This window comes from Nelumbo nucifera, chromosome 7 (genome assembly GCF_055504915.1).
Source record: "Nelumbo nucifera cultivar China Antique chromosome 7, China Antique-T2T, whole genome shotgun sequence".
Taxonomy (NCBI): domain Eukaryota; kingdom Viridiplantae; phylum Streptophyta; class Magnoliopsida; order Proteales; family Nelumbonaceae; genus Nelumbo; species Nelumbo nucifera.
The window spans coordinates 57,503,681-57,527,423 of NC_142655.1; the positions used below are offsets into that span (position 1 = coordinate 57,503,681).

The window sequence follows — 23,743 nt, forward strand, 5'->3', positions numbered from 1 at the left end:
CATTTCACTAGCATAGAAAAAAGTTTTTTTCTTTTAAATTATTCTTTCATTTCACTAACATGAATGCCTCTCTTCATCTTAAAATATAAAAATAACCCACTCCTTTATCCAAGAAATCAAGAAACCACAAAATTATATATATATATATATATATAAGAAAGAGACCTTTGCCATTTCATTTCAATATTGAACCCAACCAGAAATCTATAAGGATATATTGGAGCAACCGAGAGGACATCAATTTTATGTTTTAAAAACTAATTGAATCATAAATTGTTCAACTAAATAAGAAGAGAGTAATTTAGGAATCTGAAAAATTTTAAACAATTGAATGAGAATCTTTTTCGAAGTTTGGGGGATTTGTTGCAAAGCGAAAGGTTAGGGGGTCTTGTCACAAATGAAAATTCAGGAAGTATTTGTCACTGACCCCATAATACACGTGGGTCTTTGTAATTTATCCTTCCTTTTAATCTTTCACTTTTACAAAAATTTGGTATGAAAAAATATAAAGCTTTATTGTTGTAGGTACATAAGGGTCGCTAAGACCATCAAAGTATAGAGAGTGTCAAACCAACGCTACATGGACGCCTATGATGAATCCAGAACCCATCACATGTTTGCGATTTCTTTGCAGATCCGCAATTACGATGAACTCATACGCAGGACAAGTTGCGATGAACTTCGGCTAGTGCGAATTTGCGATGAACCCCAGACATATGAATTTGCGATGAACCCGAACATGTGTAGAGCTACGATAAACCCGGCACCATTACAGAACTGTTCACCTCTTCCTGAAGCGGCGAATCCAGCGGCAGCGAACGACCCTCATTCGGCACCATTCAACATTCATCTCTGCGCCTTTGAACGAAACTAGAATGGGAGAGAAGCGGGCGATTTCCGCTCCCTTAGCCAGATTCCTCTCCCTCTCTTATTCCCTTTCTCTCTTTTTCCGCATGCTTTTTCCTTTTTTTTATTATTTTTATTTTTATTTTGAGTCCAAAAAAAACTGTTCATCATCGTTTTCCCTGCTTGAACCAAATAGAGGCAAAAGTGGCGGCAGCCAATCGACTGCTCACCATCATCTTCTCTACCTAAACCAGCAACAAAGCGGTGGCAACTCTCTCACACCCACTCTGTTCCTCTATTTTCTCACTCCATATTTCTACAGTTCATCGCCAATCATCCAAGGCGTCTCTCCCCGTTCTTGCAACGATCATCCAAGGCTTCTCTCCCACTACAGCAAGTAGTTGCAGCGGGGTCTTCGAGCGTAACAAACAACAAATCTAATCGTGGTGGTGATCGGCGATTTCCACCATTCCATTTTTGTCAACCATTCCACGAAGGCTGTCTGCGATAGTGTCAAATCTACTCGTTCCCCTTGTGAGAAATGGATCCCAGTTGCAGCAAACATTCCGATTTCAGGCTAAATCCGAATCAGGTAATTCCTAGTCTCTTGTTTAGTTCGTATTTGCTTTATTTATTTCTGTTTTTTTTTTTTTTCTGATTTAACCGGGGGGTGAGGGAGAGGAGGGTCGAAGGAATGGGTTCACCCGTTCCTATCACATTCCCTCCCCTTCCCAACTACGTCGTATTTTATATTTTTATTTTGTTTTCACTCTCTCTATTGTTAATTGCTCTTTTGTTATCGTTGATTATTCAGAACGAATTGTCTTCTTTTATGGTCCATCTGCTCATATCGGTGGTTGATTTGCTTAGGGCAGATTTTATTTTGTTTTTTTTTTTCTTATTATTAATCCATGTCTGTTCGTTTGAGGTACCGTCTATTTGGGTGTTTAGTTCCAATATCTGTTATAACAATAGATTCTCTCCCCTCTAGTCTGCTTTCTTTTCTTTTAACCCGAATCCCTTGAGCTAGATTTATTAAGCCATGTGAATTAAATAATATTTTGATTAACAACAATATAATTATGAGATTTTAAATAGGTCTGAACGGTGAATGATCTTAAACAATTATTTTAAATTAAATCCCATTAAATTAGGTAATGCAAACATTAATTATCTTACGACCTCAACAGGAAAATACTTGAGTCATAATTCGCAAAATTAATGTCAAAAATCTCTGTACATCTTATCTTTTAAGAATTATTTCCAATAAATACTAAAAAAATGCTGTATTTAAAGGCATTACCATTCTCAGAGGACTAGTGTTATTTAGAAAGCTATTACTTATTCAAATACCCTTTTTTCTCTTCTTCTTTTTGAAAACTAATATGTTAGTGATAAAATAACACGAATAGAAAGAATAGACAGAATATAGCAACTTCTGTAAATTAGTAAGGATGAATTTGGCAACATTAGCATCCAAAAAGAAAAAAAGGGGGGGGCGTTAATTATTAGAGAGCAACATCAAAATTTATATATATATATATATATATATATAAATAATAATAAAAGTAAATAAGTAAATAAACAGAAGAAAAGTATCCCCCATAGAGTTATCCGAATCCTAGATGAGTATTGCTTTACCACTAATTCAATATTTCATATAAAGCTTATATTCGTTAACCTTAGCAAAATAATACGTGCATGCATCTTAAACCCACTTTGACTAGTCCAAAGTTTGGTTTATTTCATCATGCTGACTGATGAGTCCACAAAAAAATAGTAATAATAAAAATAAAAGTAAAATTAAAAAAATAATAAATAAATAAATAAAAGTATCCTCACAACTTCATGCACCCAAAATTAAGTAACGGTTTGTCCTTTACGTTTAACTACTGATTTATTAGTTCCCATAAAAAAATTATTAAATGGCCAATATTCAGTTTTCTCTTTATGTTCTAAAGAATAATTGCAAAGATTGATTATTCAAAAGAATGGTCACTCTTGTATTAATCAATGGAGGGGACAGTCAATATATATACAATTACATCAAGACTAAAAATAGCAGGACTAAAATTAGCAAGACTAAAAATAGCATGACCAAAATTAGCAAGACTAAAATTAGCAACATCCTAATCAATGGAGGAGCAAATATTCTCTATAAGCACAATATCTTTTTAAATATGTACAGTATTTCTATTACTCCCTCTCAAGTTGGAGCACGTATGCCCAACTTGCGAAGAAGAAAATCGAACTGACGTTGGACAAGTGCCTTTGTCAAAATGTCTGCCAACTGATTGTAAGTTCGCACATGAACAATTTCAATAGTCCGGGCTTGCACGGCATCACGAACAAAGTGACAATCAACCTCTATATGTTTGGTGCGCTCATGAAACACTGGGTTAGCTGCAATATAAATAGCGGCACGACTATCTCAATGCAATTTCATAGGTCTGGGATGTTCTACGCCAAGGTCACGTAGGACACTCTTCAACCACTTCAGTTCATACGTCGCGGCAGTTAGGGACCTGTACTCTGCTTCTGCAGATGAACATGAAACGGTATGTTGCTTTTTGGTTTTCCAGGAAACATGAGACCGTCCAAGCATCACAAAGTACGCAGTCAAAGAGCGCCGTGTCAAATGACAACTAGTCCAATCGGAGTCACAATAAGTATACAGTCGGAGATCACTGTTGGCGCTCAAGATGATTCCTTGTCCTGGATTCCCTTTGAGGTGTCGGACCACCCGTAGAGCTGCACCCCAATGTTCTTGTCATGGTTGTTGCATAAATTGAGCCAATATGTGCACAGAATAGCAAAGCTCAGGTCGTGTTATAGTAAGACGTCGGTATTTTTTTGGGTCATCAAGCAACTTCCCGTCGGCCAATACGAGCCGATGATTTTGTTCTATGGGCAGATGAGCCGGTTTAGCTCCTAGCAATCCTGTTTCAGAAATAATATCTAATGCATACTTTCGTTGACAGAGATAGATGCCCTCATCTCCTCTAGCGACTTCAATGCCAAGAAAATACTTCAACAACCCAAGATCTTTCATGTGAAAGCACTGACTCAGATACTGCTTGAATCGATGTATCATCTCCCCATGATTTCCTCCTACAATAAGATCATCCACATATACCAAAACACAGAGTGTAGCTCCTTCCTTATGGTAAGTGAATAAAGAACAATTTGAGTCTGATTGAGTAAATCCATACATCTTCAAGGTCGTGCCCAATTTGGCAAACCAATTTCTGGGTGCTTGTCGTAATCCGTACAAAGATTTTCGCAAGCGAGATACATTTCCTGGATGTGTAGATGAAAACCAGGCGGCAATCGCATGTACACCTCTTTTGCCAGGTCACCATGCAAAAAGGCATTTTGCACATCCATCTGATAAAACTCCCACTTTCGTGCTGCCGGTACAACAAAAAACAACCGAACAGTCACCATCTTTGCTACTGGAGCGAAAGTCTCATTATAATCTATCCCAGCCTTCTGATTATTCCCTAAAATCACTAATCTAGCCTTGTGTCTTTCGATCGTTCCATTCGAGTTATACTTGGTCTTGTACACCCATTTGCACCCGATCGCTTGCTTTCCGGGAGGCAACGTTTCAGGGGTCCAGGTGCCATTACGCTCAAGATCTTCAATCTCCTCCTTCATGGCTTGTCTCTAATGTGGCTTACGAATCGCTTCTGAAAAATATGTGGGATCTTTCCCTATAGTTATAGCTGTTAAGAATTGTCTATGTCTCAAGAAAAAATTAGTACAAGTCACGTAGCATGCAATAGGATAAGACACACCTGAGGAGTGACACGATGTGGCATGATCAGCGAGGGGGTCGTTGATGTGTTGCGCTGTGTGGCATACATAGTCCTTCAGCTTCTTAGGAGGACGTCTTTCCCTACATCATCAACCAAGGTTTTCACCTTCACTGTTCCTTTCCAAATTTATGTCGTCCCCTCTCTGTTCATTAAGAGCCTCACTACTCCCCCTTGCTTCCGGAGTCAAATCTTCTCTAGGAGTTGGTTCACCATTCGAAGTATTTGCACTATCCAGCTCACGAAAATGTATATCATCATTACAGACAGGTGGCTACTCGATCACACCGGTGTTAAGAGATTCAGAGACAACAACCTTATAAGGAAAAATATGTTCAGAGAATACAACATCACGGGATACAAAGAACTCATTTTATCCAAGTCATAGTCTCCATCATTTCTTACCGAAAGGGTACCCAACAAAAACGCACCTTCGACTTCATGAACCAAACTTATCTTTGTCACGCCCTTGATAATGAACATGACATAAACACCCAAAAATATGAATATGTTTGTAAGTTGGTTCCTTCCCAAACAACAATTCATATCGACTCTTTCCATCAAGTAGAGGACTTGGAGTACGATTAATTAGATATCCTGTAGTCAACACACATTCACCCCAAAAACTTACAGGTAAATTTGCTTGAAAACGCAGAGCATGCACAATATTCAGAATATGGCGATGCTTGCGTTCCGCCCTACCATTTTGCTGAGGTGTCCCAACACATGATGTTTGGTGAATGATGCCATGAGTATCACAATAATTGCACAAGGCTACGAATTCTGACCCATTATCACTCCTTATCACCCGTACCTTACTGTCAAATTGGGTAATTACCATGGCACAAAATTTCACAATGTTAGCACTAACTTCACTCTTTTCCGCCATCAAATAAATCCACACTGCCCGTGAGTAATCATCAACAACGGTCAAAAAATATATAGCACCACATGAAGCAGGAGTATGATATGGTCCCCAAACATTGCAATGAATCAAGGCAAAAGGTGCAAAAGCTTTATTATTGCTTAGAGGAAACACATCACGAGTTTGTTTAGCTCTTAAACAAACATCACATAACTCATTGTGTTTTTCTTGACTAGCAATTTTATTTTTAATAGTATGAAGTAACTAAGAACTCGTTTTGAGGGGTGTCTCATTCGCCTGTGCCACAACTCATATGAGTCCACCTTCGCCAATCTGTATGCACTAGTCATTGCCACACAGCGCCAAAGATAGACCCCATCACGCTTCTCACCCACACCAATCATTGTCCTCGAAGTGGGGTCCTACATTACACACATTTCGTTAGAAAACGTGACTGTACATTTTAATTCATCGATAAATTGAGACGCAGATATCAAATTGCAATTCAAGTTGGGAACATATAAAACATGTTTTAAGATTAATCATTTCCCAAGCTGCACTTCTCCTTCTTGTAACGCCATTATATTCTTTCCGTCAGGAAGTTCAACGGCACAAGGAGGGATTTCACGCACATTCTTCAATAACTCCAAATTCTCGGTCATATTGTGAGAACATCCCGAATCTATCAACCATATTTTCTTACCCGTCAATTTCTCTAAAGCGGATTCCTTGTGTGAATTGATCACCGCCATTAGCGTTGCCCACTGTTCATCATTAAGCTCGGGAAAGCCAGTTTTATCGCTAGTCCGGGCAACAGTAGCAGTGGTGCTGGCGTCGCAGCTTCCTGGTGTCTGGACAACATTGGCAGTCGCTGTACCAGACCCTCCTCGACCCCTTCTTGTTCCTGTGCCTCGACCTCCTCATCCCCCACAACCACTAGAACGACCTCCTTTGCCTGCAAACCACCAATCTGGGTAGCCCACAAGTTGAAAGCATTCGAGCACCTCATGTCCAGTTTTTCCACAGTGGGAGCACATCTTCTCATCCTTGTTCGGTACTTTGGCTCTATTTCCAGTTTGCACAGCAAATCCCATAGCCTCTCCTCGTTCTTCACGTGCTTGAGCCACCGTTTTGTGCCGTTCTTTTTGCACAATTATTGCATGTATTCGGTTCAATGAAGGTAAAGGATTTGTACTCAGAATATTTGATCTAACAGTGCCATAAACTGCACTGTCAAGACCCATGAGGAATTGATGAATTTTCTCCTTTTCCCGCTCCAACGCCAGTTCGATCGCCGCTCCACACTTGCATCCACCACACGTACATTGTGGGCTCTTCACATACCTAGCCAACTCCTCCCACATGGTCTTCATCTTCCCATAATATGCGGATACGGTCATGCCCTCTTGTTTGCAATTGGCCAAGTCACTCTTTAATTGGTGAATCCGCGGATCATTCCCAATAGAAAACCGTTCCCGAAGATCCTCCCAAAGTTCCTTTGTTGTCTCCATATAGGAGATTGTAGATCGTAGCCCTGGTTCTATGGTATTGAATATCCATGCTACCAACATGGAATTCACACTATACCAATCTTCTAATTCGTTGGGATCGTCACTAGGTTTCATCATAGTTCATTCAAGAAAAGCCAGTTTCTTCTTCGCCCGGAATGCGTTCTTCATGGCTTTGGCTCATTCGTCATAATTATCGCCTTTCAAGACGATCAGGGTCACGACCAAGCCGAGGTTGTCATGCGAACCAAAATAATAAGGGAATTTTGGATCAAGGGTTGGTAGTTTCGCACCATGGCCAGCCGCTCCTTCTCCTTTATTTTTGTCAGCCATGGTGTACGTATGGCTCTGATACCATAAAGAATAATTGCAAAGGTCGATTACCCAAAAGAATGGTCACTCTTGTATTAATCAACGGAGGGGACAACCAATATATATACAATTACATCAAGACTAAAAATAGCAAGACCAAAATTAGCAAGACTAAAATTAGCAACATCCTAATAAATGGAGGAGCAAATATTCTCTATAAGCACAATATCTTTCTAAATATGTACAGTATCTCTATTATGTTCATTGACTGTGATTATTAGTAATTTCTAGGATTATTTACGTTGCTAGGATTATTCACATTTAGGCCTTCACCCCGGGTCATTAAATAATATCCATTATTATCAATTATCCCTACTTAGCATTTTCACTGTTTTTGTGAACATCTAATTCATGGTGTAAATTAGCGGTTTGCATTTCAGCCTTCTTTACAATTGTTATCATTTACTTAAACGCATGTTATCTTAATTATGCTTTTCTAATTAAATTATGTGGTTAATTTCTTCTAGGATTTTACGGCCGGTTCCGTGATGCCGTGGCCGGTTCAATGATGCCGCATGCTTCATGCGCAGGCCCTGGCAACCCCAGGCGCACACTCATTCCCTGGTCGGTTCCAGGATGACATTGTCGGTTCCGCGATGGCGTGGCCGGTTCCACGATGGCGTGGCCGGTTCCACCATGCCGCATGCTCCATGCGAAGGCCCTGACAACCCCAGGCGCTCTCAATCCCTGGCAACCCCAGGCGCTCTCATTCCCTAGCAACCCTAGACACACTCTCATTCCATGGCAACCCCAAGCACGCTGATATCACCTGGCAACCTCAGGCTTGCACTCACATCCCCTGGCAACATCAGGTATGATCTCTCACCAATCCATGAATACAGATGCTTTATTATCTACAAATGCGATTGTCTAAGAACTAAATTCAAATCACCACACATGAAGGACCTTGCCTTCTTAAGGCACGGCAATCCTCGACCCTTATATGGGCGGCGAAATGCAATCCCCTTACAAATTAGCTCAACTTCCATTTTCTACAAAAACGGACCTTAACGCTCACTTCGCAGTTCATGTAGGTATTGGACAACCCCCTTCTATGAATATGCTAGTCACTTATTTACATTATTTGAGTTAGCTCACTCACATCTGATAGTATCTCAGAACGACGAAATAACACTGTTCGATTTCTCTAACGGTCTGCGATAAAGTTTACTATGCCTGTGCTTCATTGCGATAGAGTCCAACGGGCGCTCGAGTCTAAAATACTTGAATTCTATTTTTTTTTATGTTACCTAAAAAAAAAACCTGCGAAGTCCCTTCCAATGTCAGTTGACACTTGTAAACATTCTTTTTTCTCAACGACGTTTAACACTTGTGTTGAGCTTCCAAACTAAGGGGCACACGATTTCTCTTTCTATTGTAGTTCTCAATTAAAGGCCGATTACACTTGCGATGGTACTCGATTGTGATTAACTTCCAGAATACTTACGAAAAGTACTTATTTGTGACGGGATGCACAAAACGACCAATTGTAAATGATTTGATTAACCATTCGACATTTGCATTGATACAAGTTACAATAAAAGCTCACAGACCATGCAACTTCCAAGCTACAACACACACAACTTTGATTCAGACTCTTTTCTACAAACTAACACGCGATAAAATTTTCATTACAAAATCGAAAAATTCTTGATGAGTGACAAAGTTGTCTTGGAAGTCATTGCGAAGGCTCTTTTATATGGAGCTCTAATATAATGGGAAAACTTTCCTCTACATTTAAAGTTCTCTATGCGTGAGAACCTGAACGTAATACGCCAAGGCCAATAGCTCACCGATACTGCGATAAAGGCACTAGCACAAAATAAATTAAAGCACTTAAACACTGGCATAAGACAAAAGTTTCATATATTCTTTCCACAAATGTGATTTACATAATTTGTGACTATGAGTGTCCACATAAGCCCAATCCTTTTTCATATCAACTATATTTTCTAAAACCTTGCCCACGCACCTTGAAGTCCATCAAATCCTTTGCCTTCACTTCGTATTTGGCCACCACCTAACTTAAGTGTTTCTCGATAGAAGACATTCTATCAAGATACAGGGGGGTGAACATTAAAGTAGCTAACTATTCATTTCACTTGTCTCTTGATACAATGACTTCTATCAAGAAACAAGGGGGCTAAAGTACAGAAAGTATTGAGCTATGCCTTATAAAATGCTCCTCCAAATAAATTTTTTTTCGCATGCAAAAACTTGCAGAGCATCTCATCAAGAACATGAACGATCACCAAACCTAATGCAAAAAGATTAGATTGCCACAACATCAACAAAATTGTTCCTCAATGCCCCATTGCAAAACCCCAAAGCAAACACGATGACAAAAAATGCTTATCAGTAAGTCCCCACTTACCGATAAGTAGGGGCTAATGTAGGTACATAGTGGTTGCTTAGACCAACAAAGTACAGAGGGTGTCAAACCAACGCTACATGGACGCCTGCAATGAATTCAGAATCCATCGCACGTTTGCAATGAGTTCATTGTAGATCCACGATTGTGATAAACTCATCTGGGACAGGTCGCAATGAACTTTGCTAGCACGAATCTGCGATAAAGGTAAGACACACGCTGGTTTGTGATGAACCCCAGACATAAACGGATTTGCGATGAACTCGAACACGCGTAGAGTTGCAATGAACCTGACACCATTACAGAATCGCGGAATCACAATAGATCGAGAATAAATGTCAGTTACACGTACATCTTTTAATTATGCATGCGGGTTTGCAATGAACGTATATGGAGAGAATCCGAAAGGGATAAGATTCTTCGATAATGATCCCTTAATAGTCAAATAAAAGGAAATATCTCATTCTTTAACAGAAAATATCCTCTTTCTTAACTGGAAAGAACTTCTTCTTGGATAACCTTAACTTTTTCTCTATAAAAGAGGGGAAGCAATTTTTCCCCAGGGACAACACGATATGCAACTTTGACCTATGATTTCTCACAGGAGATTCCCTTCTCTCCTCTCTCCTTCACTCTTTCTCATGTCCTCTTTCTTTCCCATTACCATCTCCGAACTTTTGGAGAATTGACCAACTGTAGAAATCCACGATGAAAACAATTGTTATATGGCAAAAGGCATGTTGGTTAAAAATAGGCACATGGAAACAAAGTAACATGGAGACACACATAGACCCATTCTCTGCCTCGTTGGTTTCCACACATTAATGTTTGTATTGTGCACATTACTATTGTGTATTGCAACAGGGACTTGACTACAAGTCGGGTTTTCTAATTTCAAGAATCTCAACTACATTACGCTCGGGTTAGGGTTTTGGTCCACTAAAGATTTAATTAACAAATTAGCAATTCAATCCAAGTTACATATCCTATGCCCTAGTTGTAAGAAGATTCTTTGACTAGTTGGAGATTTTTTTAATCCCTTCCACAACAAAAAAGAAAAAGCCAAAAACCTTCACTCCAAAAGAGACTGAAGACGCGTCCAATTTGGAAGTAGTAGATGGTTGTTCGGATTCAACCGACTGACCAGTTTTCGGTTAAGCGGTTCAACCATCTAGGTTAAATTGTTCGACCCGTGACATCATAAATAAATAAAAAATAAAAAATATTTATAAATAATAAAAAATAGTATAAAATTAACTAAAATAAGAAAAAATACAAAAAATAAAATTATCTAAATACAAAAAACAGTTTATATTTTTGAACGAACTGGGGAGTTGATGAAGAAGTTCTTCTCAAAGGCCTACCCATGGATCTCCGTAGAGACATCAAGCGCCACCTCTGCTTGGACTGAAGGGGCGTGCCTAACGCGGGAGGGTAACCCAATGAATGAGATGCTCTTCATCATCCGAGGCTCCTTAGAATCTAATACTACCAATGGTGGTCGTACGGGGTTCTTTAATTCATGTCGCATTGGTCCCAAAGACTTTTGTGGCGAGGAACTGCTGACATGGGCGCTTGATCCACGCCCAAGTGTCATCCTTTCGTCTTCCACACGCTCCGTCAAGGCCATTTCCGAAGTTGAGGCGTTCGCACTCATTGCCGATGACTTGAAGTTTGTGGCGTTGCAATTCCGTATGCTTCATAGCAAGCAACTTAGACAAAAGTTTCGGTTCTACTCACACCAATGGCGCACATGGGTTGCATGCTTCATTCAAGCAGCATGGCATCGGTTCAAAAGAAGGAAAGATGCGGCTGAGCTGAAGTCTCTGGAGAGCCCTGAGACCGCCTCGCCTGCCCCAGCTTTTGAACGAACTGTCCGGGTCAAACGATTGCCGATGGATTGGACCGGCGATGGTGTGACGGTGGGTTCATTGCCGGTTGGCTCGGGCTTGGTCGCAAGTGATTGCCGCTGCAAGTGCTGCTACAAGCCTGCAATTGTTATTGCCGCTAGAAACCCCACCCGCCGCTGCAAAATCGCCGACCATCGCTGCAAGTCGATCGCCGAAGTTTTTACTACTAGACAGCTGGACCTGCTACAAAATCAATGTTGGCCGCCATAGATGAAGCTCACCGCCATCGTCGATCGTTGTAAATCGCCGTCAGTTGCTGTGTGTCTCTGTTGGACGCCGTAGATCGTAGCCGTCATAGGTGGTCGGTTGGGTGTAAAGGCTGAGAGGAGGGAAGGGTTAGAACGAAAATGGGGGTCGTTCTAACCCTAATCATTAGTAAGATTTGGGGTGGGGACATGAAAATCATTATATTTTTTTTGTTTTTTCTATTTTATTTAAATCGGCAAAAATAAAAAATATAACCCACAAACCGCTGCCCGGGTCGAACTATTTAGTGGTTCGACTGCCTGAGTCAACGGTTTTTTGACTTTTTCAATGTTTTTAAGGAATTTCTGATTTATAATATAACCAGACCTGGGGGCTGATCAGTTATCGGTTTTTCCAGTCCAATCATCCGGTCTGGTCCAGTTTTAAAAACCATGACAAAAAATAGAGATTGCTTCTCTTATGCTTAGCCTAACCGTCTAGGTAAGGTCTTTCTTCAAATGTACTAGTTACCTTGTGTGGTAAAGTGAATTAATAAAAAAAAAACAAATTTCTGACTTCTTTTTTATTCGGGCCATTGAGTAATGCAATGCAGGGCCCCCTCTCCTAGTTATTTTTTATTTTGAGAAGTATTTACAAGAAAATGATTGATGGGGCTTGTGAATAACTTACATCTAAGCTTATAAAATCAAATAAGCCCAATTATTAACATGGTTGTTGGTTTTGAGTCTGGTATTTATAAACATGGTTTAGGACTTGATCTATATTATTATGAATGTTTTCAACTCGCCATTGATCTTACCAGTTGATCCGTTTGAACTATCACCCGGTTAGGACTTAAGGTCTGGTTTAGTCAAGACTCATCAGATGATAAAAAATCGTTCATTTGGTCAAGAATAGTTTAACTCTATCGGTTCAACCATTAACCCGTTTGACCCGATGACTAGGTCGTGGGTTGCACATTCAATGCATGCAAAATTTTTGAAGGCTAACTTTGCACTTCGCTGTCTGATTGTGGTGATTTTTTTTTATTTTAGGTAACTTTTCGGGATTTATGCATCCCAAGGTGCCATACCTATCCCGCTATTTTCATGAAAAAACCCTTTTTTGGCTTAAAATTGCAATTTTTAATATTTTATAATAAAAAAATTAAAAATTAAATTAAAAACATAAATTAAATATAAAATAATACATAGAACATATCTAAAACATATTTATACATTATTTATTGCTAAAATATTTTTTATACACATATACATATACATACATACATACATTATATATATATATGTATATATGCAGTGATGTGGCAAAGTTTGAACTGCTCGACTAGGCTATTTGAATTGGTGACCTGTGACGTAGAGGCAAAAACGATTCGACCTTGAGTTGGGACCAAGCCTAACTTGACCCATCATAGGTCTGACCCATTGACAACTCTATGCTTCGTCATTGTTTCAATCTATTGTTGACCTATTCGGTTGGACCGGTGGCTCAGTCCTAGTTATAGTTTGGGTCAACATAATTAATCCAATAATCCACTATATTACAAAGAAAATTGACTTGGTCAATGATTCATCACTCTAGTAACCCACTTGGCCCATTTAATGGATCATTACTTCTTGTATTGTTTTAAAGCAAAATCTATGATGCATGAACCACATTGTGAATCAAAGAAGTGTAAACTAGGGATGGCAATTTCCCTCGCAAAACCGGGGCCCCGTCCCGAACGGGGCAGGTTTTTCCCGACCCTAAACGGGGACGGGGAAAATATTTTTTCCCCGAACCGGGGATGGGGTGGGGACGAGTTCTGTTTATAATTCCCTGAACTTGCCTCGAATCCGAAGGTAAAATTAGTAAAATATCTCTAGGTTTAAAATTGATATTTAAAATATCTCTAAATTTTCCCTAAATTCTTAAAATCATAGAATCCCATAATTTCATTTTTGAAGTATCCCCAAATTATTATAATTCAATTCCTAAATACCCCTAAATTCCTATATTGTATGTGAAAATTGTCCACAAAATAAATAATTTTTAAGAAGTTGCCTTGGAGTAGGGATATTTCGAGGATTACCCATCCCCGACAAGGAGTGAATGCCCTGCCCCGAACCCGCCCCGCAATCAGGGACGGGGCAAAGTATCTTGACTATGGGGCGAGGATGGGGAGGGGGTGCCCTACCCCAAGCCCGCCCCATCGCCATACTGTAAACTCGTGATAAAACATGTCATAATTGCTGAATCATGATTAACATCTTCAACATTGTTAAAGTCTTGATATTTGCACATTTTATCTTATAAAATGTGACCCAATAAAAAAATAAAGGGGTTTTTATGATTCAGTCCACCCCTAGGTGGAGCTAGGATTTCCTAGAGGTGGACTGAATCTACCCGTGGATTGATGCCAAATTCACGAATAGGATGTGATTTATAAGGGGCTACTAGTAGATTAGGAGGGGGCTGCAAAAAAGATTTCTGAAAGAATATGGGGATTACAATCCAAAAATCCCAAAAATAAATAGATGATGTTAAATCTCTAATGTGATAATTTTAATTTAACTAAATATTTATTAATGCACCATAATTGTCTTGCAACCCTAATGAAAAGCAATTAGACGAGTGCTTTGAATTTATTGCAAATGTGTGAAATTTGTTGAGGGGTCTCCGGATTATCAAAGAAATGCAAGCTATCGTGCTAAGACTTTTTGCTGATATGTATTCGGGAAGGGAGGGTTTTATTGAGATGTCAAATAGACGATTCGTCTTAGTGATCTTGAATATATTATAAATATAAAAAGCTGATTTCTTTTTGAGATCTCATACAATTATCATTTTATATATTATAATAATAAGTTAAATCACTTTAAAAGCCCCATCAACCTATATCTCGATTTTTTTTTTGTGTTTTTCAAAAAAAAACAGGCAAAATGAAACACTGTGAATTGAGGCCTACTTGTGAAATGGTGGAATGCTTGTGAAATGCTCCGATACCAAACACCCACTTAATTCTTATGGAACCACAAACTTTTGGGCCTAATGCGAACCTGGGCCAACGCACAAAGCCTAAGCCCGAATGCTCAAAAATTTTCCGGCCAACCGGGCCGGGCCTCAGGTCCACACCACCATTATTTTATTATTCTCCTCTCCACTTCAATCGTCACTGCTTTGCAGAAACGCAGAATTACAGGCTCAGTGGACCACGCAACGCAAGTAGTGGGATCAATCAAGAAGGAAATGCCGAAATGCCCACATACAAACAAAACAAACATCAAATGGAATCTTTGGTATTAGCCACCTTTTGTGTCCACGTAATCAATATAAAATACCCAAATTGCCCTCTTCTTCATTAATGAGAGAGAGAGAGGAAGAGACGTGTTGAAGCTCGAGACTTCCATCTCTGGTGCGGTGAGTGGTGGCCATACATACAAACTGTCGCACCGACTCCTCGGCCACTTTGTTAGAAAACAAAACAAAATGAAATGACGAGATTCACTGACCTTTCCCTTTGCCTTTAGCTCCAACACCAACAGGCGTCTCCACATGCTGTGATTTAATAGAAATGGTGGTGGAGCTCGCACTGCAGCGTACGTTAACCACCCAAAAAAAACAAAAGAAAGTTGCATTAGCTCTGTTTTGTTGCGGTCTTATTCATGATCCGTGACTAAGATACGCACCATATATAAAAGGCGAACAAGATTCTAGAATCACAGAATCGGTTGCAATCAGCGGCGACGTCTGAAACCAATCGTTCCTCCTCCTCCTCCTCCTCCTTCTCCTCCTCCTCTGGCTGCTGTTCCCTGCTCTTACCAGCAGCAGCAGCAGCAGCCATGGCGTCTTGTACGAGAAAGGATAACGTTTCTGTAAACGTAAACTTGACAACTACTTCACTTCTGTCTCGGTTTCTTGTTCTCTTTATTGTTTCATCCATTGCCTCTGCGTCTCATTTTACAGGTAAAACGGGAGAAAGGTGGTCCTTGGTTCCGGGAATGTTGTTTTTGGATAGTCTTTGTGGAATCCGATTCGAATTTTAACAGATTTTCTTTATTTCCCCGCCCAGTAACGATTTTTTTTTTCTTCCAGTATAGTATCGTGGATATTGTTTTTAAATGTTTTCAATGTTCTTAGGCTGGTTTTTCCAGGGAATATTGTTTACCATATTTTGGGCAAAATGCAACTTGAAATCTATGTAAATGTCTTACATATTTCTTGTTTCTGTTGCTGGACTTGAGATATTGAGTCTGTGAATAATGAGTTCTAGCTCTGCATTTTCGTTCCATTTGATTAATAATTTAATACTAATACTTTTTATTTTGGTGAATAGTTTTCCATTTCATGCCTTCTATTGGCACTGTTATGATTGCTGAAAAGTGAAAACAACACCGAAAATAACGTCAATGTTATCATTATCAACGTTATATCTACCTAGTACTTTGAAGTTCAGGGCAATAGTTCTTTATTTATTTTTCTGACAATTTCTGTTTAATAAGGGGGCATTGCGCTGGATGATGCAAAGACCAGGAAAAATGGTTTGTTTCCAGAAATTTTAAGAGATGAGGCAGTTGCTAGGCTCAAAGAACTCGGAAAGGTATTAGAACAAGCTTCACTCTGTTAAAGTTTTTGCCTCAATATTCTATTACTTGTGAGATGGATAAGGCCATAAGAGTAGTCACAGAGAGAGAATCTTTGCATTACTAACGTGGAATCGTATAGAGTTTTCTCTTAATTTGTTGGACAGTTGAGATATATTCTTCTATCTGTGTATAATTTGCCGAGCATCAATCTTTGCATTACTAAGTGTTATTCAAGATGCTTATATTAGTTGCTTGTGACCGGTAATTGGGAAGACTATTTTATAGCTTATGTGATTCCTGGAATATGGTTAAGTGGTAAAGGGGAACTTGCATTTACCGTCTGGATACTGAGCACTTCTGTTTGTGTGCCACATATATTTTATAAACAGCAATCTTACAGTAGTGCATAAACTGAACTTAAAGTAATGGAATCATCTGAATTGTAAAATTGTACACTTAATGCCACTAAAGTAAAAATAGACATGCTAAATTTCATCCAACGTTGATTAAAGAAAATTGGGGCTTCTCATAGATAGGATTTAATCTGTAAATCTGAATCTGGTTCGTCTAAGTCATATTTGGATATCCATTTAATTAACCATAATCAGATTTGAAAAAAATGATCCATTTATTAATCAGGAATTTGGGTTTTGCTTGATCTGATCTATTAGGACCAGTTTTACATGGACACTGATCCAACACATGTCCAGGAGTCTGACTTATCAAGACAAAGAAACAAGGACATGCGGACACATTTATAGAAAAGTATAAACTATTAAAACAGTTCATATTTTGATGAATTTAACATTGTAAACCTATAGAAAAAAATCTAAAAGAACATTTTTGTCAATAACATTTTATAAGAAATATAATCTGTTAATTTATGTTGAATAAACAAGGAGAAAAATAAATAAAAATGTCACATAGAATTTCCTTCAAGGACTATGCAGTTTTGGAGTCCAACACATATCCAACACAGACACTTCATCCACTTTGGAGAGTCCATGTAACATTTGCTAGGACGTTATTCAATTATATATAATTATATAATATGTATACATGCATATTGACTATTAAACCATTTTGAAATTTACTTTAAAGTTACTTATGATTAATTGGGACTTGGGATTTAGATAAACCTATATTTGTTTTGTACAGGTTTATTGAGTTTCAAATCAAATCAGATATCTGAATAAATAAATGGATCAAAGTTGAATCTTGTTTCATATATCTGTTAAATATCAATAGAATTTGGATATTCTGGATGCTTATAGATTGGATTTAGATTTACCTTTATTTGAATCCAACCTGATCTGTTTGCAGCCCTAATCAAAATGAAGCTTGTGTCATCATGCTGGTGCTTCAGCTTTGTATTCAGACAAACTAAAACACATAAGTTGCATGAAATGGATATAAATTCATGAAGGTAAGTAGGTAATAATAAAGTGTCAGCCTTCACTGTATGGTTAGAAAGGGATACACTATAGTACAACCTTTAGTGGGTTAGAGAGTATATAATCTAGAGCGATAGTTTAGATAAGAAAGTTACTGAAATTGACATATGTTTCTCGTTCCCAGTGCCACATAGAAGGATGAGCTTGTAAGTTGTCCAATTTCTTACTCCACGTTGCTACTGGTTATACTGTTCAATTACATTAAGATATTATAATTCTATAGCTGAATAACTCTAATTCTGGAACAGATCATGATGAAGTTTGATAATTGCTTTATTTGTAATCAAATTGCTAACACCATGAAATTCATTTTCCTCTGGATGGATATCCATGATGAAGTTTGATAATTGCATTGTTGTATCCATGATGCATATCCAAATTAGTTAATATTTCAAATGACCTGATGCTAAACTGCAACTTTGCTATATCCAAATTCCTCTGGTTCTTTTCTTAACTAAAATATAGGTACCGTATATAACAATTGAAATGGCAATAGTCATTTTTCTGATGATATTTCAAGGATTCACTATATGCATCAAACCATATGCCCACTACTTTTTATTCCTTTTAACAGGTAACTGATGCCGAAGGATATCTTGAGCGAACATTCTTGAGCCCAGCTTCTGCAAGAGCTGGGGATCTTATTCGGAGTTGGATGGAGGAGGCCGGCTTGAGAACGTTAGTTTCATATCTCACTTTGTTCCTACAGTGTTTTAGCAATTACTGATATCCATGTTGATTTTAGGTGGGTGGACCAGATAGGCAACATACATGGTCGAGTTGAAGGAATGAATGCAAGTGCTGAAGCTTTGTTAATTGGTTCTCATTTGGTGATACATCTGATCTCTTTCTTCATCCTTTTCTTTAAGAATGTGTTATATGAAGTATGCTTTCTACATCCTTCTGGCTTATAGTTACTTTATATTCAAACAGGATACTGTGATTGATGCTGGAATATATGATGGGGCATTAGGTATAATTTGTGCAGTGTCTGCATTGAAGGTTTTGAAGTCCACTGGGAAGTTGGGAAAATTAAGTAGACCAGTGGAGGTTAGTGGTGTAGTTGGATTCTTCTACTTTTATCATGTTATCTGATGCTGAAAACTTGATTGAGTTGTCCCTTATATTATGTGCTGTCATATGGATTTGGTTACTCTTTTCCAGATTGATCTTTTCTTCTTAATTATGAATTACTAGTGGTTTTGTTTATTGAGTTTAGTAACAGTAATTCAGTAAGTGAGAATTTTTGAAGGTTTGTGGAGACCTCAGAAGCATTCTTTTGTTGTTGCAAGTAATCTTTTGATGGGTTTGGCTTTGGCACTTGATGATATTAGCAGCATTACATGTGGAGGCTTTCTGGACTCTTGAGGGCAATAAGATTTCTATGTTTGTACACATTTACAGACTGGGCATGACCTCCCATTAAATGGTGAAAGAATGGATTTTTGTATGATTACAGACTTAGGGGCCGTTTGATAATAGTTGAAGTGGCTGAACTGAAAAGCTTATAGCTTTGTCTTTTAGAGACAAGTTTTTAAGGAGCTTGTGTGCTCCTTAGTGCATGAATCTGAAATTGGGTAGATTACTATACCTTTGAATATTTTATTATTCAATTATTTTATCTTCTAAAAGATAAAATAAAAAATCATCCTGTTCAGAAATTTCAGCTGTTATCAAATGGTCCCTTAGATATCTAAAGATGCAATAACCTTTGAGCATTAAAAAATCTCATGAACAAGTAAGGAAGAATAGAAGCGTTTATTTATATTAAAGAAGTGATCCAAGTGATACTTGATTTAGCTGGCATGCTTTCCTAGTTCACATGCTATTCTTCTAAACTTCGAAACATATGAGGTCCTGAAAAGAACTTACTTTTCTTGTACTAGTATTACCTCTCATATGAATTGATAATTTAAATCAGTTGGAACCTTGGCTGCATGATCATTTTTTTTTTGAAGTTCAACCTTATTTTTGTATTATTTACTGTAAATTGCAGGTGATTGCATTTAGTGATGAGGAGGGCGTTAGGTTTCAATCAACGTTTTTAGGGAGTGCTGCTATATCTGGTATTTTACCAATCACAGCATTGCAGATATCTGACAGGAGGTAATTTAATTATCTGAAAACACATACTTCTCTCTAACAATGCTCTCAAGTACTAAATTTGATATGAAGCTCTATTCAGTGGTGTGACAGTGCAAAATGTTCTTAAGGAGAACTCTTTTGAAGCTACAAAGGAAAGCCTTCTTCAGATCAAGTATGACCCACAATCAGTCTGGGGTTATATTGAGGTACTTCTGCTAGTTGTGTTTATCCCACTGGGTTATTTTACTGTCATATTAAAACGTGAATTGTTCAAAATTTACTTCCTTTTTGTCTCATGGATGCCACAGGTTCACATTGAGCAAGGCCCTGTACTAGAGTCACTTGGCCTTCCTCTTGGGGTGGTAAAAGGTATAGCTGGACAGACACGTTTAAAGGTATCTGTCACATTTCGTTCATATATACATCACATTTTTGTTTCAACCATTCAAATTAAATGTGAAGTGGACGTGGAAGTAGGAATTATGCTATTGCCAGAAAAAATTTTAGAGAGTTAAACCATTTTGTGAAACAAGGTATATATTTATCAAACAAATTAAATTCTAATAAATATGAAGTGTAACTGATATCTGGTAATAGGTCATAATGTCTTATATAATCATGGAGACAAGGTGCTAGTTAAGATTACTGGGTAGGATACATCTAAAAGCGCATATTTTCTTTATCTTCATTTGGTTATTTGTAAAGAGTAAGAAATTGAGGAAATCCTGTTGATGGAATTAAAGTTGGGCAGCTGAAACTGTAAATTTAGACTGGGATAGGGTGTTATCTGACTGAAACATGCAGTTGAACTAAAAAGAAGAATTATGAGATAGAAATTAGGCCATATCTGCTTTACAAAGAAGAATGTTTCAGTTAGCTTCAAGAAAGAGTTCACTAGTTTGATATTATAATTTGCTTTACAAGTTGCAGTAAATCCTAGGCTTACTATTTATAGTGAGTCCTGTTTTTGTTAGGTATAGTCTTTCAGAAGATAATTGAATTGTGTAACAGAGTTAGGATTATGGTAATTAACTTTACAGTTGGGTTATGATTTTGGTCATTCATTTTTTCTAATTCTATAACTATGTCAGTGCTTGGTAGATAAGGTGTGAGGAACCAAAGATAGATCTTGTATCCAGGTTATTGCAGTAAATACCTGGCATATTTACAATTTGACAGTGTCTATTGTTTTAAAACACATATAGTATGTTGAAATTCATATCAAAATAGCCCTTTCCAGTAGAATCTCATTCTTTTTTCTTTTCTTTTCTTTTTTGAGAAAAAGGCACTCCATTTGATGCTTTCTTTCCTTCCTTGACCACTGTTCCCTCATCAGTATCATTAACACATGTTTCTTCACTGTTTATAGTATCACTAGGTATATTTCCTACCACCTTCTCTCATAAAAATGACATCAATTCCACCCTTCTATCTAACATTATCTCTAGTTTATGATCTATTAAAGATAGACAAATACATGTTGACTTTCACTATTGAAGGGCAATTCCATTTTCTTTCTGAACTTAAAATTTGGTTGATGACGCCGGAAATTATGGTTCTTTAGAGATTTTTCTGGATCAATGATGCTTTTGGGTCATTAAAGATTGTAAATCACATGGAAAGTTGTGTGGATTGCAGGATGTTTTTTATAACAAGGTTATCGCTACTTTCTATTGGAAGTTGCTGATGTAGGACAGTTCTTTGAAGTGATCCCATGGGTAGTGGGCTCAATAAAGTGACTAGGTTTGTAGCTGTAACTATGGGCAGTGGGCTCAGAGAAGGGATTCCAAATCTTAATTATTAGGCCTCAAATCTCCATGACATTCTTCTGCAACTGTAACTCAAAGAAATGGGTAATAATCAAGGAATATTATTATTCAAGGTCTTTACTCGTACAGTATTTAATATTTATCTAATAGAAGTTCTCAATTTTCATCCAGATAAAACTACCAAAATCTCTTTTTAAACTCAGTTCATCCATCTATTCATAGATTGAAGAAAAAAGATTTCCTAATCTAAGATATTTTGGACAAGTAACTAATATCTTGACAAGATTCTACTGAATCTAGAATATAATGGGGATTACAAGTAAATGAAATTGTGGAAAGATTTTCCTCTATGAAATGGGTTAATTTCTTTAAAGAATAAAATTACATGTTTTCTGAGCCAATCGGGGCACTTCCCTAAACCTATATAGCAAGAACTCACTAACTTCGTTGTGGAACAAAGTTAGAAATTAGACTAACTAAATAAAACAAAATCCTAGCAGAATAGTTAAACATTTTTTTTTCTAATCAGATGCCACTCAAAATTGATCGAGTAGCTTTACTTGCAAACATTTTCAGGTTACAGTAAGAGGCTCACAAGGGCATGCTGGAACTGTTCCAATGTCTATGCGTCAAGATCCAATGGCTGCTTCTGCTGAACTGATTGTATTGTTGGAAAGCCTCTGTAAACATCCTGAGAATTTTATCTCATACGATGGCCATTGCAATGGATTTACAGCAGAATCTCTTGTTTGTACAGTTGGAGAAATATCTACCTGGCCAAGTGCAAGTAATGTAATTCCAGGCGAGGTAATTACCCAGATCTCTGGTTGCTCTTATTGCCATCTTTTTGTTTGATATGTTTCTCTAAAATGAAGAATGGTACATGAATTTTATGGTTGCAGGTAAACTTTACTGTAGATTTACGTGCAATAGATGACATGGCACGAGAGTCTGTTCTGTTTGAATTAGCAAACCAGATTTATCAAACATGTGACCGGCGCTCAGTTTCTTGTGTCATTGAACGTAAGGTCTGGGAGTTCCACTCATGTTGTATATCTTTACAGTTTGCAGTCACTGACTTCATCTAGCTTGGGTCATTTCAGCATGATGCAGAAGCAGTTATATGTGATCCTGGACTCAGTTTGCAGCTGAAATCAGCAGCTTATTCTGCAATGAAAATAATGGTGAGCGAGATTCAAGATGAAGCTCCGGTGCTGATGAGTGGAGCAGGACATGATGCAATGGCTATGTCCCATTTAACTAAGGTTGGTTTCCTTGTTCCTCATATGGGATGAGTTAAGCATGATTCTGGTAGTGTTAGTGATGTCTGCACTGCTATTTGATCAGGTTGGCATGCTGTTTGTTCGTTGTCGTGGAGGAATTAGTCACTCCCCTGCAGAGCATGTTTTGGATGATGATGTTTGGGCTGCAGGTTTAGCACTTTTGGCTTTTCTTGAAATGCACTTGTAAGTAAAACAATGTGCTTCTGATCTGCATAGTTGTTTATATAGCATGTACAGTAGGTCTTTCCGGACCAAATGTAAGATTGATGGAACACATATTGGAATTTCATTATCAAATAATCCTAGTGGATGGTGCTGCATATGTGCTAATGGACCAAGATGAAGTTACTGGTGAATCCACTAGATTTTCCTTTTATCATATTTTAGTGGATCTTTCTCTGCAAACATGCATTATCACAGTTTCAAACTAATGGAGATTGGAGAACTTTCCCGCTTAGAACATATTGGCAGATCTATTTTTTAGCTTTTTCTTACAGCAACATGTGCTTGGTTATACTTTTGGTCTCTTTCTTCCTTTTAGATTCATTAGCTTCTTTCTTAGATTCCAAAGAGGCTGAACTGATCTGACCAAGCACATATTGTTGAATCACTTTCTGAATGATGTAATATTAGCTTCGCCAACAAGCTGCGCTCAGAGCAGATCTAGGTAATTTGCATTTCATTTTGTGA

At 37.9% G+C, this 23,743-nt stretch overlaps 1 protein-coding gene and 1 long non-coding RNA gene across 14 annotated transcripts in view; both read left to right on the plus strand.

Moving 5' to 3' along the window:
- Positions 1-745: 745 nt before the first annotated feature.
- LOC148790521 (uncharacterized) lies at positions 746-12,451 on the plus strand. The gene is made up of 3 exons (XR_016078383.1): positions 746-1,438; positions 7,877-8,221; positions 8,313-12,451. It is a non-coding gene; the product is annotated as an uncharacterized LOC148790521 (long non-coding RNA).
- Positions 12,452-15,272: 2,821 nt separating this feature from the next.
- AAH (allantoate amidohydrolase) overlaps positions 15,273-23,743 on the plus strand; it is a 35,697-nt gene continuing 27,226 nt past the window's right edge. For 5 of the 13 annotated variants that reach the window (XR_016078579.1, XR_016078581.1, XR_016078580.1 and 2 more), the window contains exons 1-12: positions 15,273-15,842; positions 16,379-16,476; positions 18,491-18,594; positions 18,662-18,746; positions 18,850-18,966; positions 19,913-20,022; positions 20,102-20,207; positions 20,310-20,396; positions 22,347-22,577; positions 22,673-22,798; positions 22,874-23,035; positions 23,118-23,236. Coding sequence is in view for 5 of the 13 variants with exons in the window: in XM_088891373.1 (XP_088747499.1) it covers positions 15,719-15,842; positions 16,379-16,476; positions 18,491-18,594; positions 18,662-18,746; positions 18,850-18,966; positions 19,913-20,022; positions 20,102-20,207; positions 20,310-20,396; positions 22,347-22,577; positions 22,673-22,798; positions 22,874-23,035; positions 23,118-23,236 (1,469 nt within the window). In the remaining 8 variants the exon portion in view is untranslated. Of the gene's footprint in view, positions 16,477-18,490; positions 18,595-18,661; positions 18,747-18,849; positions 18,967-19,912; positions 20,023-20,101; positions 20,208-20,309; positions 20,397-22,346; positions 22,578-22,672; positions 22,799-22,873; positions 23,036-23,117; positions 23,376-23,615; positions 23,647-23,743 lie in introns of those variants that run through there. The other 8 variants (XM_088891375.1, XR_016078586.1, XR_016078585.1 and 5 more) reach the window with 8 other exon arrangements.